Here is a 17,606-nt window from a genome sequence, read left to right as displayed (position 1 = left end):
GTTTATAACCTACGGCGATGTGTTTTATTTTTAAAGTTCGAGCATTGGCTGCCAAGCCGTGTCCATTAAACCTACTTAGGAATTTTGGAGCCGGGGCCTAAATTTTTTGGTGGGACCTCACAACCTAAATTGTGAATTCAGTTGTTTTACTTCATCGTTTTTTTATACTCAGGATTATAAATAAATTATACCATAATTTCTATATAATGTAAATATGATGGGGTCCGAAGATGCAGTCATCCTAGCCCCCCTGAATAGTAATATGACTGTGCAGTGTATTCAAAGTATAGAAAACAGTTCTCACATGGCACGTGCTTCACGTGGTTTTGAGACTAAAATATCAGATTTCATTGTAGTTGGTCCCATATTCGACGACCAATAAGGCGGTAATGATATGATTACATCATCGGGTGATGAAGAAGACGTTTTAAGTGTATTATTACAATCAAACAAATCGAACAATTAACATTATTATAATGTTTATAATAATCGTTTGTGGGGTGGTATGCGGCATACCGCGGCGGTCATACGCTCAATTGCGGAAATGCTCCGAGTGTACGTACCAGCCGGTGTTGCTAGTTCCCGGATGGGTGACCACCATAGACTTATAGAAATAAACGGAACATTAGGTATGATAACGCGTGCAAATGGATGGAGTGTGTTACGAGGATCGAGCGTTAAAAAAGCGAAGGAATAAATTTTAAAACAAACTACAAAGACAAATTGTAACACTAAAATAGATTAAAAATATTAAAGCCTTGCAGTTATTAATAATTAATAATTAATCATATTTTATATTTACAAACGATTAACTTATTGAAAAGTTAGATTTAAAATTTTTAGAATATAAAGAATTACACAAATAATTGTCTTATCATTTAGAAAATAATAAAATTGAACCATTGCTCTAATTGGCTATCCTCGGAATAGTGCCATTTCTTTTACTCTGATGATAAGACTCTCGCTATTTCTCTTAATCCGTTTGGCACGACCATGTCTACCAGTCCTAGGACAAATGTTCTGTCTATTTATATTTAAGTCTATGGTGACCACTCGGGTTTTAGTAACAAATCTTTGCCACATATACAAAACGTATTCCAACCAACTGTTCTCCCCATACAGTACCAGTATAGTGACTAAGTAAATGAAGTCTTAATTACAATTAAAAAAAAATATATATAATAATAATACTAATTGTTTATAAATTTATAAAATTATATGATATTCGTGTAATGTTTTTTTTCTTTTAGGATGGGATTTTTTTATTTGCAAGAGTATACTTATAGTGTATAATATTCATACAAAACGTGATTAATAAGACACCGGACATGCGTCCATACGATAAATGAAAGATCATTTTATTATTCGACTATTTGTATTAAAAAAGTGAGAATTTTAGGAACTTATATATTATAACTTTTAATTGAAAAATTTATAGAATTAAATATAGTATATATTAATGGTGCCTAACACATATTTTGTAACATTGAGGTTCGTCGTCGAATCTCAGAAACTTTGTTATTCATCAATACATTTACAGAGTATATTACGTGTCATATAGATCAACGGAAGAAAATAAATACGTTTAAGACTAATTTATTTTTAACATTGAACGAAGACACGAAAACTGATCAAAATATAATATAATAGGAAGACGACTGTGGAATCTAAAACAAGGTTGATAATTAAACGGTTGTGTATGCAAATATGTATATTTAAGTTCTACGACGAAAATTGTTTTGTTTAAACGAGTAAAGACAACGAGGCCTTGAGAAAAATATGTTAATTACTAATATTTAATCCAATTTTCATTCAAAGACCAAGAGTATTTCGGTTATTTTAATTCTAAATTATTAAAACAACGAATTAAAATATAATTTTATATATTCGCAGTATTGGGTTTGATTCAAACTGATTTGGATCGAGTCATGATATAATTTCATAAATTAATAATAGCTATTATAATTTAAATTTATAAATATCAGTTAGTAAGATATTAGTTTCTCAAGATTATTTTCACCGTTCAATATTTATTATTTTACCATATTTTTTTTTCTGTGGTTATAAAAATAACATCTTCTAAAAATAATTAAATATAGAAAGTTTTTGAAACTATAAATCATTTGAGCTGAATAAGGATAAAAATCGAAAATGAAAGTATGCAACGACATAATAAAATAATATGTAGTTCATAATTTTACGTTCATGTTTTCTGCTATTGAATTTAAAAAGAAAAATTCAATTTAAAAATTTAAAAGGTTTATTTCTGCTCAAAATCGACACTTCAGAAATTACTTTTATAAAGCTCGGCAAATTAATAGACTCTCAAGTAGTGGTTTATACCAGCATTTGATTATAAAAGTTCAAAAGTTTTATTAAGTGGTAATAATCAACATTTTATCCAGTAAATATTCGTTTTAAAACCTTTCAAACATTTGAGATTCCGAGTAGAGATATTGATTTTTCCACCATGCCGTTTTTTTTTATTACGAGCGTTTTCACTTTATTTTTTTCCACACTTAATCTTTTTTTCTTTTTTTCTTTTTGTTCCGGTGACCAATTCGATTGGTCTATGATTCGTTCGAATCATCAGATCACACAATTGCTGTGATGTTGGGAACACACCACGAGTTTCTTCGACAATTTTTTTATTAGGTGTGAATGAATAGTCTATTACAGAGATGTTCAGCGATTATAAATTTAGAAAGCCGCAAGTTGAACTTTATGATGAAAATGATTAGTATAAAGAGCAGAAAAAGGATAACACAATAGATAATATATATTATTATAATTGTAAAAATGTTAAACGCGATCCACGGTTTGGCCACCAATGATCTATAGTTTGTAACACGGCGACTTACGTAGGCAATATTGATACACGAATGCAAGCTTTTAGTTTATAATAATACTATAATAATATTATTGTTAAAAGAATAAAGTCTGTGATGTCAACTTATTTAAATTTGCTCGATTAACTACCGTACGTCAATATTTTGGAAATCGAATACGAATAATTGCAAATTGGTTTTTGGTGGATTATTATTGTCCAGATCAGCGACTTTGGATTGATTCGAAAAATAAGTAAATATTTTTAAAATAATAAAAAAATGAATTTTAAAATATTTTGTGATGTATTTTTTTTTTGTGATCATTTTATCAGACCCTAATGGGAGAAGGATAACCAATGAAGCGTAATTATGATTTTAGTAAAAATTTCATGACACAAACCGTGGTTTGGAAATCCCTAGTTTTTTGTTAACGTTCTATAATGGAAAAAATATTTATACAGTAATTGTACAATATTACTGACCAGAATGAAAAGATAACATAATTTCAGACGAGTGACCTGCATCGAATTTTACAAAATTTCACGTATAAACAATAGTTATAAAATATTACTAGCTACATAGGTATTACGTGTTTCATTCAAGGTCCATAATAATCGTTTTCCACAAGTGTAATTTTTTTTTCTGTTGTATACATTTTATGAATAAAACATATATTATAATAATATGTATTACTATCGTTATTTTATCGGACCGCTATTTATCAAAACTGTTTAGCTGTTTCTCACCGCCTTTTGTGGTGGCCAGTAATATTCAGCGAATTATCTCTTATTTTTTCGTGACCAGCAGTATTATGCATATTACATAATATGCATGGAAATTCTCCCTTTTATACTTTAAAAATTATTTATTTAAATTCTGATTTTTGGAATTTTTAAGTATGATTAAAGACAATATTTCATTCAAACATTTGTTTTATAGTATATAACATTTCCATGGTGCGTGTAGTGGTGATAAAAGTAACTTTTTCTTCCAAATAATTACGGCCATTTTTTTTCTGTTAATTTTTAAACACAAAAATATGATTTTTTCCTGAAAAATATTGATATATCTAAATTAAAACTCGATCGAAAAGTATTATTTAACTTTATGTGCTAAAGGTAATTCACCTTAATATAGTGATTTAAGATTATGTTAAAAATAAATTCTAGAATATAGTTATTAATATACCCAGAAATTTAAAATATTAATTAATCATTATAATTTTCAAACTATCGTGGCTTCTGTATATTTTTAACTTATTACTGTGGTCTCTTGTCCTCGATGCCCAGAAAGAATAATTCAGAAGATTCAAATTTCATATCAACATTTTAATAAAAATAAGATCCTTAAGAATAGTTGTTATTTGATAGTTAAATAATATCAAATAATCGTATTCTATTTTTTCCTTAAATCAAAGACATTTAATATTTTAATAAGTGAAATATTAAAGAAAAAATTAGTAATGATCATACATGGCGAATCATCATTCGTTCTGTATTTTGTAATTTAATGGTATACTGGTACAGTATAGTTTTGACATGTTGCTTTGGCAACACTGTTTGCTTGAGTTTTACAGTCCCTAGACTATATTTTCTTGTCACTAACTTCTGTAAAGAAGTTTTACTTTAAAAATGTATACTTATTGCATTACTACTTATTTTATGAGCTACAAAATTATGGAGATAGTTATAGATTATTCATTTTTTGTTTGATAATCAATCTATATATTATATACAATATATAAAATCAATTAATAACCACTGCTTGAATCATAAGTTTATAGATTGGTTACATAATGCAATTTAATGGTACGTACTTATTATAATTAACGAACTTGAGAAAACTTAGAAACATCGCTTTGGGTTAGCAAATTTTCATAACGTTTATAAACAGGATAACGATTATCATAATCAAGAAATTATTGGTATTTTGAATTGATTTTAAAAGTATTCATACAGTTTGGCATGACGTTTAACGTTAAAATTAATAGAGTTTTTAAAGTTTATTCAAAACATTTGGAGTACACCATGACTAATAAATTCTAAAACTTCTAAGTATTTCTCAATGTGAGATTTTCATAACATCTCACGGATTAGTATTTATAAAATAGATTAGCATATTATAATAAGTTCATAAAATACATCATTTTTAACTTGAAGAATATTTGTCAATAGTTTTATTTTATCATTGTTTTAATCTTATCACGAGATTAATAATGATTAAGCGATGTTGTCAGATATGTAGTATCGTATCATTGAAAAACAATAATATAGGGTCGGATCATGTCCGTATACCTTTATCTAATGCTTTGCAGTACATTAAAATTCCATAGAAATATTTAAATGATATTAATATTTAATTCCCATCATAACTTTGAAATATGTCAGTTAGGTTAGGTTAGGATATAAATACTCAAAGAAGTAAGAGCACCAAACAACACTTATACACCGTACTTAAATATAAAACATAATATTATAATATAAGAATTTATAACGATTTGACTTTAGGATTTTATAATTTATTTATTTCATACAAATGTTCTTATTAAATTTATTTAATATCTCTATATTTTAATTTTAATTATTTCAATGAATAAAAGGAAATATTCATTAGCTAAAATTAAAAATATATTTAACAACAATAATATTTCAGTTATTGTTTTTGTAATGCAAAGTATTCGGATGACTAACTTTTTAAAAATGCAATAAAAGTTTCAAGAGTTATACCATTTTGTATTTAAATCAGTTGGTTCGTATAAATAATGTGCTTTTTATTTCTGTTAACGATTTTCAAGAAACTAAAAAAAAATATTGAATAATAATTGAACTTATAAAAGAAATATATTATACATATTATTTTAAAATGTTTAAAGTAGATTTGTATTCTTATAGTAATAATATAATTTTAAATTTTAGCCTTTACACCTATAAAATATTCTATAACCTATACATTTCGAACACTTTTATTTGATTTTGGTAGAATAACTATACTTGATTATGGTAAAAATTACTTTAAGCAGTACATATTTAGGTAAAAAATTTAGAGATTTAAATTAGATATAAGATTTCTAATCGTATTTTTATTTTTATAAATAAGCTAACTAATAAATAAAATTGATTTCGTTATGAATATCTCCCAAATTATTTGTGCAACGTATAAACTTATATGTAAGAAAAAATCTTATCACTTTTCCGGAAAACTTAAAAAAATTACCAAGTAAATTAAGTTTTTACAGTGTGATATAATTATCACATTTGGGTTGATAACGAGTCCCTAACATACTTTCCCTGGTGGCTCATCAAAAACAGTAATCTATACGATGCATATACTCTGTGTGAAAAATGTTCTCTTTTTATAACGATATAAAATATTACTACTGTTTTTTAACGCTTTATATGTGGTTTTAATAGTCACCTGTGAACACGATATTACGTTCAAATTAAATGATTATGTTTTTTAATAATTAAAAAAAAAATAACAGAACAGTAGCGTATCCACCTTACAATTAATAATATACTTGTAAAAAATGAATATAATATTTTTTACTGTTACAAAATCTTTGTTGTCATAGTATACACACCCACATTTACGAGTCCCAGAGGGACAATAAATTTACGAATTCAATTAAGATAATAAGCATTCACGTTAATTTAATAGTTTCACAGAATAATATGTAAAATATTTTGTTTATATATATAATCACATAATAACATGAAAAAAAATACAACAAAACAATAAATGTGAAACATAAAACAACAATACTATTAATTGATTGAAATAAAATTAATATTTTAACTTAAAATTAATTAAACAAATAATACTGAAGAAAACGATTTTATTTTTACCAAAAATAATAGATTTTGTTACATGCCATTGAAACCATAGGTATATTAATAATTAAAATATTTAAATGAATAAAACTAATCGAGTTAGTTAACTCTACGTTTAGAGTAGATCATCGCAGTATTTGTTTTCTCTCTGATCCACACGCCGAATAGTAATCCAAGTTCAGAAGAACCAATTTTATTATGTTAGCTTTAATATTAGAGTGAATTGATCTATAATATCTGTATTATATACATAAAAATGTATGTAGTTAGATACTTAATATTTAACTTACACTGGAATTAAAATATCAAGAAAAACCTATGTAGTGTTCTTGATCAGCGTTTTTCAACCAGTAGTACGCTAAGAAAATGTCCCTTTATTATGGATCATTATCCACATTTTACTGGTTTATTTAATATTCATAATAATATAAACAATAATATCACTCATATTTCATTTTATTTTATCACATCAAAATTTACTTATATTATATCATTATTTTATAGTTCCTTAGTTCCTATACAATTAAACCCCATACAATTAAGTATCAACGGGCATATACGTTTAAAAAAAAAAATGTAATTTTGTCAAATGTTTCAAGAACATTTTAGAACTGTGTAGATAATAAAAAAAAGGTCGAGAACCACTGCCTTAGGTGATATTTTAACTTTTAAAATTGATAATTTTATATCAATTCATTTTGATGTTAAAGCCAATAATTTGTTATTAAATATTTATGATAAAACTGGTTGAACGCAAGCATAATTTAGTAAGTTATAATTTTTAAGTTAAAAGAAATCAAATATTTTTTATAAGATATAACATTTTCTATTAATTATTAGATTTAATTAGTATTTTTGGTATCAATGTGTTAAACATAATTTTAACTTAACTTAATTTTTCAAATTAATCAGAAAAAACAAGTTATCACAATGGATTTTTTAAATAAATAAATTATGAAGTAAATTAAAAAATAACTAACAAGTAAAATGAAATAGTTAAAAATCAACCTTTTAGTTAGTTAATGTTAACATTTGCCTAATAAGGTATATCACTACTTACTTGTGTAAATATTATTAATTATAGGAATAATTAAAAAATTACGTACATTGTAAAAAATAAAGGAAATTATACAGCATGCTATGATGCGATTGTCCATAGAATATCATGCATCATCTTGTATTTATTTATACCCATCAATATATCTCAATTTAAATTCAAAATAATAATTGTTAAATAAAAAAAAATGTATAATTATTCGTAAAAAAATATTTGGAATACATGATAACATTCATTATATTTTCTATGTATTTAGTGTATAAGTAGTTTTTTGTTAAAAAGTTTATTTGTAAATAATATCATTAATATCAGTAAAAAGTATAATTGATAATGGGTATACAGTTTGAAAATTGTTTTTAATTTAAGATACAAAAAGTATATTAGAAAGAGTTTGTCTAGAGTTATTGTTACGCCATGCTATTAAGGGTATAATACTGTCGTGAAATTATGGTAATGGCATAAAAAAGTCTCTTATAATCTTAAGATAAAAATTAATGGGATTGATGTTCTATAATTGAACAAAAGTTTTGGTCGAATAATAGTTGGAAATAATTCATTATAAACAAGTTATAGTGACTCATAGAATAAATTATTAGTAAATTTGATAAAAATGTATGAACAAGCTTGATAATATAATAAAAAAAAAAAAAAAAAAAAAATGTTCTTTAGATAGTTACCTATAGAATTGATAATCATGTATTATGTATGGTGTTTATACCATGTTATCGACTAGAACAAAAATATAACATATTAAGTGCTTTTATAATGAATATTAAAAATAAAATATACTGTATAGATAGTACTTATAATACTCGTAATTTGAATTCAAACAAGTTTTTTTTAAATTGTTAATTACATTTTTATCATAAAAAAAAAAATACATCTTTATACTATGAATAATAAATATGTCTATGGAGTAAATTTTGTTTGCAGCTTAATACGATTTGTTAAGGGATTTATTTGAACTATTAAATAAAATTTGAAAAATCCTGAAATATTATAAGTAGAATTATAAAAACATCATTCATTCATTCCAAACAAATGCAATTAAGTACCTATCTATATATTCATATTTGCAAGAATATTAAACAATTAATTTCGATCAAATATAACATAAAGATAACAAATGTTGTGTTGTAGTGCTGCACATACGTCATACATATTATGTTTATCGTAGATTTTTGACAATAATATCAAACATTTTTAATTAATTAAAGTAATTGATTAATTTTTAATTTTTATGAATTTAAAGCAAAACTAAGCAGCTTCATTTACAGTATATAATATTACAATATGACGTGTATTGTTTATACATTAGTCATCGCTTAAATTAATGACTTTGGTACTGGACAAAACGGATAACATAAACAACTGATGACATTAAACGAAAATTAAATTATACCTGTAGTAACACAGTACGTACTTACACTTTTTGATAACAATATATGATTGATAGCATTAACGTAAAATTAACAGTGGACAACGATTTATAAGCCCCAACCTCGATTGTACATATATATATATATATATATTATGTATGATTAAATTATATACAAAATGATACGTAGCGAAATCAAAATTAAAAAAAAAAATATAAAAGTCCAAAGTCACCGCGATGGATAAATAAAAACATGCTAAATATATTACTGTGTTTATAAATCATATATTTATAAGCACGTGGAGATTCCGTTAGTAAATCTTTTTTGTTTTTATTTATTTATTTGCGCTGCCAACAGCCCCTTTAAACAATACAAGTCCAGCGGTGATTTTCGGTTAAGGCTCATAATCCATGCACATCGTCTAACCTAACGTTTCAGCTATTCGCGAGGAGAACGGTCGGTGAGTTAGTGGTGGCGGCGGGAAAAATAATGGCCACGCGCGATGCGGTGCATAAATCTTCTCGAATTTACCTTAAAGGTCTCCCGGGCACCGATAAGTAGTAATAAATCGGTGTGAAAATAAAAACAACCCCGTCGGAAGAAAACAAATACACACCCACACTGACATACACGTGCGCGTCCAATAAAATGCACGTACGTGAATAAAAAAGAAAAAAATGTGTAACGATTTGTTTGTTGACTAGTGGAAACGTGGTTAAAACGATGTTTGATTCACACACCAAAGACCTTTGACTCTACCGACAACACCATGACACATTTTCTCTTACCGACGAATGTTTGTAAGAAACGTAGCTACGGCAGGGATAGAGTGGGACTGTTGGCGAGAGTGGAAAGAAAAGTGTGTAACGTAAAAAATCGAGGCGGTCCTACAACGACTCGACAAGCCACTTAAATCGGTCGCGTCTGGTTGAATTAAATAGTTTACGGCTCGGTCCAGACCAGCCAACCCTCCCACTACCGTTAAAGCCCCTCTCCTACCACGCAGCAACCACCACTCTCGTCAACACGGATATCGTGTATATACCAGTGAATCGTGTTTTAACTATAGATGTGAGTAAGTGAATGTGAGTGTGAGTGTGTGTGTATAATATATATACCGATATGCCACATACACCCTGTATTTACCCTATACTTACAACCACCCTTAAAGTTATCGGCTGTGCAGAACTATTATAGAGTGGATGTAGAGCAGTGCTCGTATATAGCTGACGCGCTGCGGAAATGACGGCGCAAAAAGTTTTAATTGAAAACACTTTTCGGTATTATTACGACTAAGTCAACAATTACAGCGTTTTCTTCAACTCTGACCGTTTTCAACTCACCCTGTCATTTCCTTCCAGTATCTCTCGGACGACACACCTGCAGGTTATGCACCATCACCCACTACCTGATGAGATATGTATACGCCACCGTTGATGATGACGATCAATATTATAATAACAGTACAATTATTCTCAAGTGTAAAAGGAAATAATTTCCCAATAAAATGTCTATATAATTCTTAATTAAGTAGGTAATGCGTTTTTTATTTTTATTGTATTGGAATGAAATTATTAAATTATAATAATAAGTTTCCACGATTGGTTGATTACTGATGCATTACTGACTTCATGGTGTGTGATGTAGGTTAGGTATAAAATTATATTATCGTCTAATATACAAATATCTAAAAAAAAAGGACTTATATAAAAAAAAAAAACCATATTATACTGAAGTGATTTTTTTCCGTTCTATCTAGTGCACGCCAAATGAACTATAATGTATTATATTTCTTCGTGCACACTAAATCAAGTTACTGGTAATAGGAGAAACTCTCACACTTGGATTTTTGAGACAGTTTAAATTTTACCTTTATCATGTTTTTTTTCATCCAAAGGAAATAACGTGACATGGCAGAAGATCATTATGCAACTACAAATAATGTGCACCTTGATTTGATAAAATTTAATTTCCTGTGAAAATGGAGCACTCATATATTTTATGGTCGAAAATGCAATGCAATCAAGACTTATAAAATACCAAGAATGATTATTAAACTAATGTCATTGTTATTGTATTTAATGTGCAAACTTTTCTAATTATAACGGTTAATATCTTGTATAGATTTTATGTAAATTAAACACAAATTACAATTATTGTTTTTAATTTGAAATTCACATTTAGGTACCTAATAAAACTATGGAGTAAAAATAAATAAATTTTCCAAAATACATAACATTTTAAAAAGATGCATGAAATAATAATAATTACTAATATTTACGTATTGCGATAATTTCACTAAATTTCAAAAATCCAACCACTAGATTTAAGGACAATTGCGAGTGTGATTATACAGGGTGAGTCCTCGAACATTTAATATCTTATGTTTATTCTAATTCTGAACATTTTTATCTTTCTAATTTGAAGTTTGAACGAGTGCCTAGTTTCCAAATTATTGAATTAATATTAGTTGAGCAAAGGGTAATATTCTTTAAAAATAGTTTTACCAAATATATAAAATAAATGTAATATTTGATCAAGTATTTTTCACGTTGGACCATTTTTAATCACTATACAATTTTCAAATAACTATGGCCTTCATAATATTTCAAATTCATTATCTATCATGACCAAATTATTCATAGTGTACTGTGATAAATAATATGAGTAGTTTTTGATATAACAATAAGGTGGTCCTCATTTAATAAGTAGGTAGTACCAAAAAATTCCAAAAATTTGAAAATATGGTCTCTAAAAACATATAAAACAATTTCAAAACTAAGAATAACTCTAAGTAACTGCAGTATTGAAAAGAGAAAATAGAGGGTGATTTATATATCTACGAATCAGCCATATATCAAGTAAAATGTCTATATTTGTAAATTTTATAATTTCACATTTGATTTCAAACGTGTCCAATGAAAAACTATCAAAGTCAAACCAAATACACATAAAATCGACACAAATTACTAAATAACGTTACGAACAAAATCGTTTCATCTTATCATGAGAGGTTTATTTATTTTATCTCGGTAGAAGTGCAGTCCATTACATCCGTCACCATGTATAGTCTGAACAGTTTGTTTCAGATTTGTTGGTTTGTCTCAAAAACCAAACAAAACTTTAAAAGAAAACACTGTGTGACCGTATTTAGGAGCGATGCAGAGACGACGAGCAAAGAGATGGCATACACTTGAAGTCCTCGTAATTTATCAGGATTTACCTCTCAACTCATCGGCGGCATACACAGTCTTAACAATGGCGTTCTGGGTCCAAAGACAAATATGCGGTCAAGCAGACACGGTTTTTCCGTTGCTAGCTAAAGGTTAAAATCGCAGACAATGACAAGTCTAAATACAGATAACATCAACGGACGTGCACGCCGTTTTTGTTTACCCAAAAGCCTCACATTACTTAGCCTCACTCATTTTAATGAGAACTGTTAAAACTAATATATATATATATATATATATGTATAAACGTTCTTTGTAAAAAAAAAACTACCTACGATATAAAGACACAAAGCTTCGCACATTTACGAGTTCTTGGTACACAATGACCTTTGTACGTGTATAAGTTAACCTTATGTCTTTATAACGGTCGATAACACTATTGTGTCAAAAACTCGTTATATATAATATACGCTTTTCGTATCAAACACGAGCACGAGTGTATAGTAGTTACAAGTAGGATTATATTATATGTTAAAAACGGATTCACATAGTCTGCTCTGTAACAATTATTATTATTATGTAGTACCTATTGAATTTTGGTATCAGTTATAACACTGATCATGATACTTAAAATAACGGTTAGTAACTGGGTATGCTGATTGCGTACGTTTGTTCTTTTTGGCAACACGATTGCGTACCTATGTTTGTAGATGGGTTAAAAGTACCTTTGAGAAAAAATAAATAAATACAATTGCGTATGAATTTTTTGCAACGTTGTCAAATTTACTAATTTCGTCGTACCTATATAGGCAAATTAAATAATAATATAATAATAATAAATAATAAATAAAATGAGGTGAACTAAATAATAAAAAAGTAATTTGTTAATAAATTAAATCGTCAATTATTATTTTAATAAAATTATCGTAAATACATTTTTTTAAATGCTTGAATTTAAATTTCTTGACATCTATAGCCTACTAATTTTAAATATTGATTTACGTTTTATGGATTTTATACTCATCATAATCCATTATTGTATTTTGAATTCTGTTTAAGTCTTTTTTGCCATTTTCTTTACTTTTCTATTATGAACCGATTGTATCGTATAATTGATCGGGCCTTTCAATATTTGAATAACAACATGTGTTGGAGGATGAGCACTGTAAAATTGTCCATTAAAAATCCTATGAAATCTTTCAAGTTCACTTGTGGTACTAAAAATACTTGATAATTCGATTGACAAAAAAAATATAATTTCATAAAATAAGACCGAAATAATCCAAAAAAAGCAAAACAAATTTTTAATTTGAGTTCTCTGTATCATGAAAAACATTTTTCTGCTATTTTTAAGCATCTCAAAAGAAATATGTAAATGCTATAAAATCTCAACCCTGGATATAATAGATGGTATATATATATCGGTATCAAAACTGGCAACAACGCATAAAACTTCGTACGCAATCGTGTAGTTAAAAATCAGGTAAAATCATACGGAATCGTGTAGCTTAAAAAAGAAACTTCCATAACGAACGTACGCAATAGTGTTTTACCCATACTGATGATACTAAATACTTTTTTGGGCGAGGTCGAGTATAGTAATATTTTATCCTGTTTTGATGAGATCGACGCGAACAAGTTTTTCTCGATAATTGTCGCATTATTATAAACACATTTATAGGTAATTACTAACTGAAGTTCAAAAACGAAAACGAATAGAGCTGCTGTGTTTGTTTTTGAAACTTTTTGTGTTCTTTGAACGATTTTAATTTATGTTTGTCAATTTAAACTTTTAACTGTGGCAACACTTCATTAATTAAAGTATTTCTGGTTTTATAAATGCTCTATTCAATCCTGCTATACTATAAAAATGAAAAATTCTAAAACTATTTCATATTTTAGATTATGAGCAGAACGATGAATGTATTGATTTTATCATGATGTGTTTTTATGTGTCTGTCACACGTTTTGGGACAATGAAAGTGCTTCTATTTTCGAATTCAGTACCTCGATCGATCAAAAAGTGAAACTAGTTGGTACTTTGGGATCAAAAGTACAAAATTCTCAATATTTTTCTAAATAATTGGAATAAACAAACTAAAAAATAAGGGAAAAACGGGAAATTTTACGCACAATCAGTTTTCAACAAAATCGATTTTGGTTTTTTATATGTAACTTTAAAACAAATTATCACAGATACATGAAATTTTCACCGAATGTTCATATATATATTCTATTCACCATACAATTTTCAAAAAATTTGGATTTTAGTTGAACTATTTAGAGGCATATGAAATTTTCGATCATTATAATTTTTTTTTTAAATTAATATCGATCAAAATTTATTTGTTGGGTACAAAAGCTTGAATATTTAGTACAAGGCTCCTAACATAATAACAATATGTTATTTTAATGTTACACCAATATCTAAAATAGAGTTACTCAAAAATTGATTTTGCGTAAAAATTTCCTTAATTATATTTTGGTTTTTCCTAGTGCTTTTGAAAACAATTAAAAATTTCAAAATTTGACCTCCACTTTCCAACCGGAAAAGCTGCTGGAGTTGAAAATTTAATCATTATTTCAACAATTTATCGTGTGCATAGACACACACACACACACACACACACACACACACACACACACACACACACACACACACACACACACACAAAAAAACACTTACAAAACATTGTAAAATGAATACATTTATCCCTCTGCTCAGAATCTAAAACACCATTTCAATGTGTCACCATTATTGTGTGGTTTTGTAATGAACTAATGATACAGAATTGTTAAATGAATTTTTTTATAATACGGATAAACACCAGTCATTTAAACGCCAATAGATTGATGCTCAAAACATAAAAATGATTAGTTTACAATATGTAATCACTTATTTCTTCAATATTTTAGATTCGGAATGAATGTGGTAAAACTGTACTCTGTAGTAAGAGTGAAAGGGTCGTGAGCCGCACATTATAATGAAAAATTATATGAAGATCACGAATATGAATATTATTTATTATTTTAACATTAAAAATGTCAATACCAAGAGCTGTGGTTTGTTCAACAATATTGTGTATACTATGGACTTTATCGTAAGTATAACACGGCGACTAATATAGGCAATATTGATACATGAATGCATGCTCAGCATATTATTATAATAAAATAATATTATAATATCATTTTGGAGAATAAATAAAATTATGTAATAATTGTATTACTCATTATTTAAGATATTAATATATAATTTATAAATAGGTATAAAACATCAGTATATTATACAGTGCAGAGTTAATTTTTCCCCCAAATTTTACAAGTTTTGTCAGATAGCCAACTTTGAATCAATTCGAAAAATGATATTTTGTTTTAGAATTTGATCTTACTATGATGGGAGAGGAGGAGGCAACGAAAGGTAATGAACTTTGATGTTTAAAATTTCATGAAAGAAAAAACTTTCAATCAAAAATTGATTTTTATAATTTTAAGATTTTGTAAGGTTTAGTAAATCCGGATTTATTTTTTAATTTATTATATTTTAATGGAAAATTTCAAAATCAAATTTAAAATTAATTTATAAAATATTTTAACCAGTTTGATATTGATCTGAAAAATTCTAAGAAAAACTTTTAAAATTCACTTTAAATATCGTATTTGATATTTTCAAATCTAATTCGAAATTATTTCTAATAAGTTTGCAAAATATTGACATATTATTTAAATCGATAGGACCAAGTTCTGAGGTAAGCTTCGTGGACTCGATAATAATAATGACATTCGGTTGTATAAATAAGGTTATTATTATAATTTTTGCATCGTAATAAGTAGTAATTCAAATCAAATGTAATAAATCGAACCACAACTCTGTGTATTATTATCTTACTTAAACAGAAAAAAAGGTCATTTGTGTAACATATATTATATTACTATCTTTCTAATATATATTTATGTATATCGAAACTTCCGTGATTCTCAAAACGGCACGGGTATATGTCATTACATTCATTATTATCTGACCCCACGCGGAGTGCTATCGCCAACATACGACAACCATATTGGACAGGTACGATTTATCCTCTCATTCAGGAACCCTCTTCTGACGTTATCTCCGCGAGCCCCCCGCTGACTCGATAAAAATAGGTTTGCCGATACGACCTACATTTTGTATTATAATAATAATAATAAATCCACCGCACGGCACCGCTCATAAATATTATAAGTGCTCGACGTAGACATACATATATATGACGTATATATCATGTAATACTACTACAACACTCAATATTGCATAATATGTGTGTATTATTATAATGGTGTTCGTGCGTATACCTTAACATTATGTACCACGCGTACAATATCGTTATATCATTATAAATGATATCGATTCGCGTGTACCACGAGCGTTTATTTAGCCTGAAATGATATTCAAAACATGTAGGTATGAAACTCACCCGAGATTTCGGTCGAAAAGATCCACCGGAAGAGTATCCTTCATTAGATCCATGCAACCCCGAGCTGGGAAACTGAAAATAGAAAACGTAAAATCACGGTTATTGATTAATGTACAAACGTTGTTACGTAATCGTGTGGTATACATAGCCTCACTGTAAGTAGTATATTATAGCAATATTCTATGAGTAAATATTATATCGTATTGTGTACATCATAAACGATTATAATAGTATTAAATAAAATAATAGACACATATAACAGTAATTAACATGTGTGTAAAAAGCGAGAGAGATCGGATAGAACTATTTCGTCGAATTGTGCGCGAAAAATCAAAAAAAAAAAAAAGTCGAGGGAAAATCAAAAATCTATAACTCAGAAAACGAGATGACACGGATATGATAAACAAATATCGGAAATGTGATGGAAATGTATGTACGAAAATAAATTCACAAATTCTCATACACACGTGTATACATATATTATATATTTACATACAATATATGATATTACATGTACCCAATATAATATATATACTTATATATACGCGTATGAATTATATTCACACACACACACACACACACACACACACACACACACACACACACACACACACACACACACACACACACACACACACACACACACACATATATATATACGTGTGTGTGTGTGTGTGTACTGTGTATTATATACATTTGTATATTGAAACATCGTTTGGAATATGGAGAAAGGAGAAAATAGAACATCGATTTCTCCCCGCGCACCCATATATAAAACCCGCCGCTCACTCATTCGTCGTCCATCACCCACCCAATCACTCGCGTACACACGCACACACACACACATGCGCGCGATTTTCTCGTATTGTACACCAAAGCTTA

The 17,606-nt window shown here is 27.8% G+C and overlaps 1 protein-coding gene across 6 annotated transcripts in view; it reads right to left on the bottom strand.

Moving 5' to 3' along the window:
* The window catches only part of mmd (disintegrin and metalloproteinase domain-containing protein mind-meld), a 258,307-nt gene that overhangs the window by 61,046 nt on the left and 179,655 nt on the right, over positions 1-17,606 (bottom strand). For all 6 annotated transcript variants that reach the window (XM_089218714.1, XM_089218712.1, XM_089218708.1 and 3 more), the window contains one exon: positions 16,725-16,796. In XM_089218714.1, the coding sequence (XP_089074840.1) occupies positions 16,725-16,796 (72 nt within the window). The remainder of the gene's footprint in view (positions 1-16,724; positions 16,797-17,606) is intronic.

This window comes from Diuraphis noxia, unplaced genomic scaffold, assembly GCF_037042655.1.
Source record: "Diuraphis noxia isolate RWA-SAM2 unplaced genomic scaffold, SU_Dnox_SAM2 contig0002, whole genome shotgun sequence".
Taxonomy (NCBI): Eukaryota; Metazoa; Arthropoda; class Insecta; order Hemiptera; family Aphididae; genus Diuraphis; species Diuraphis noxia.
This window is presented reverse-complemented; position numbering and strand designations above follow the sequence as displayed.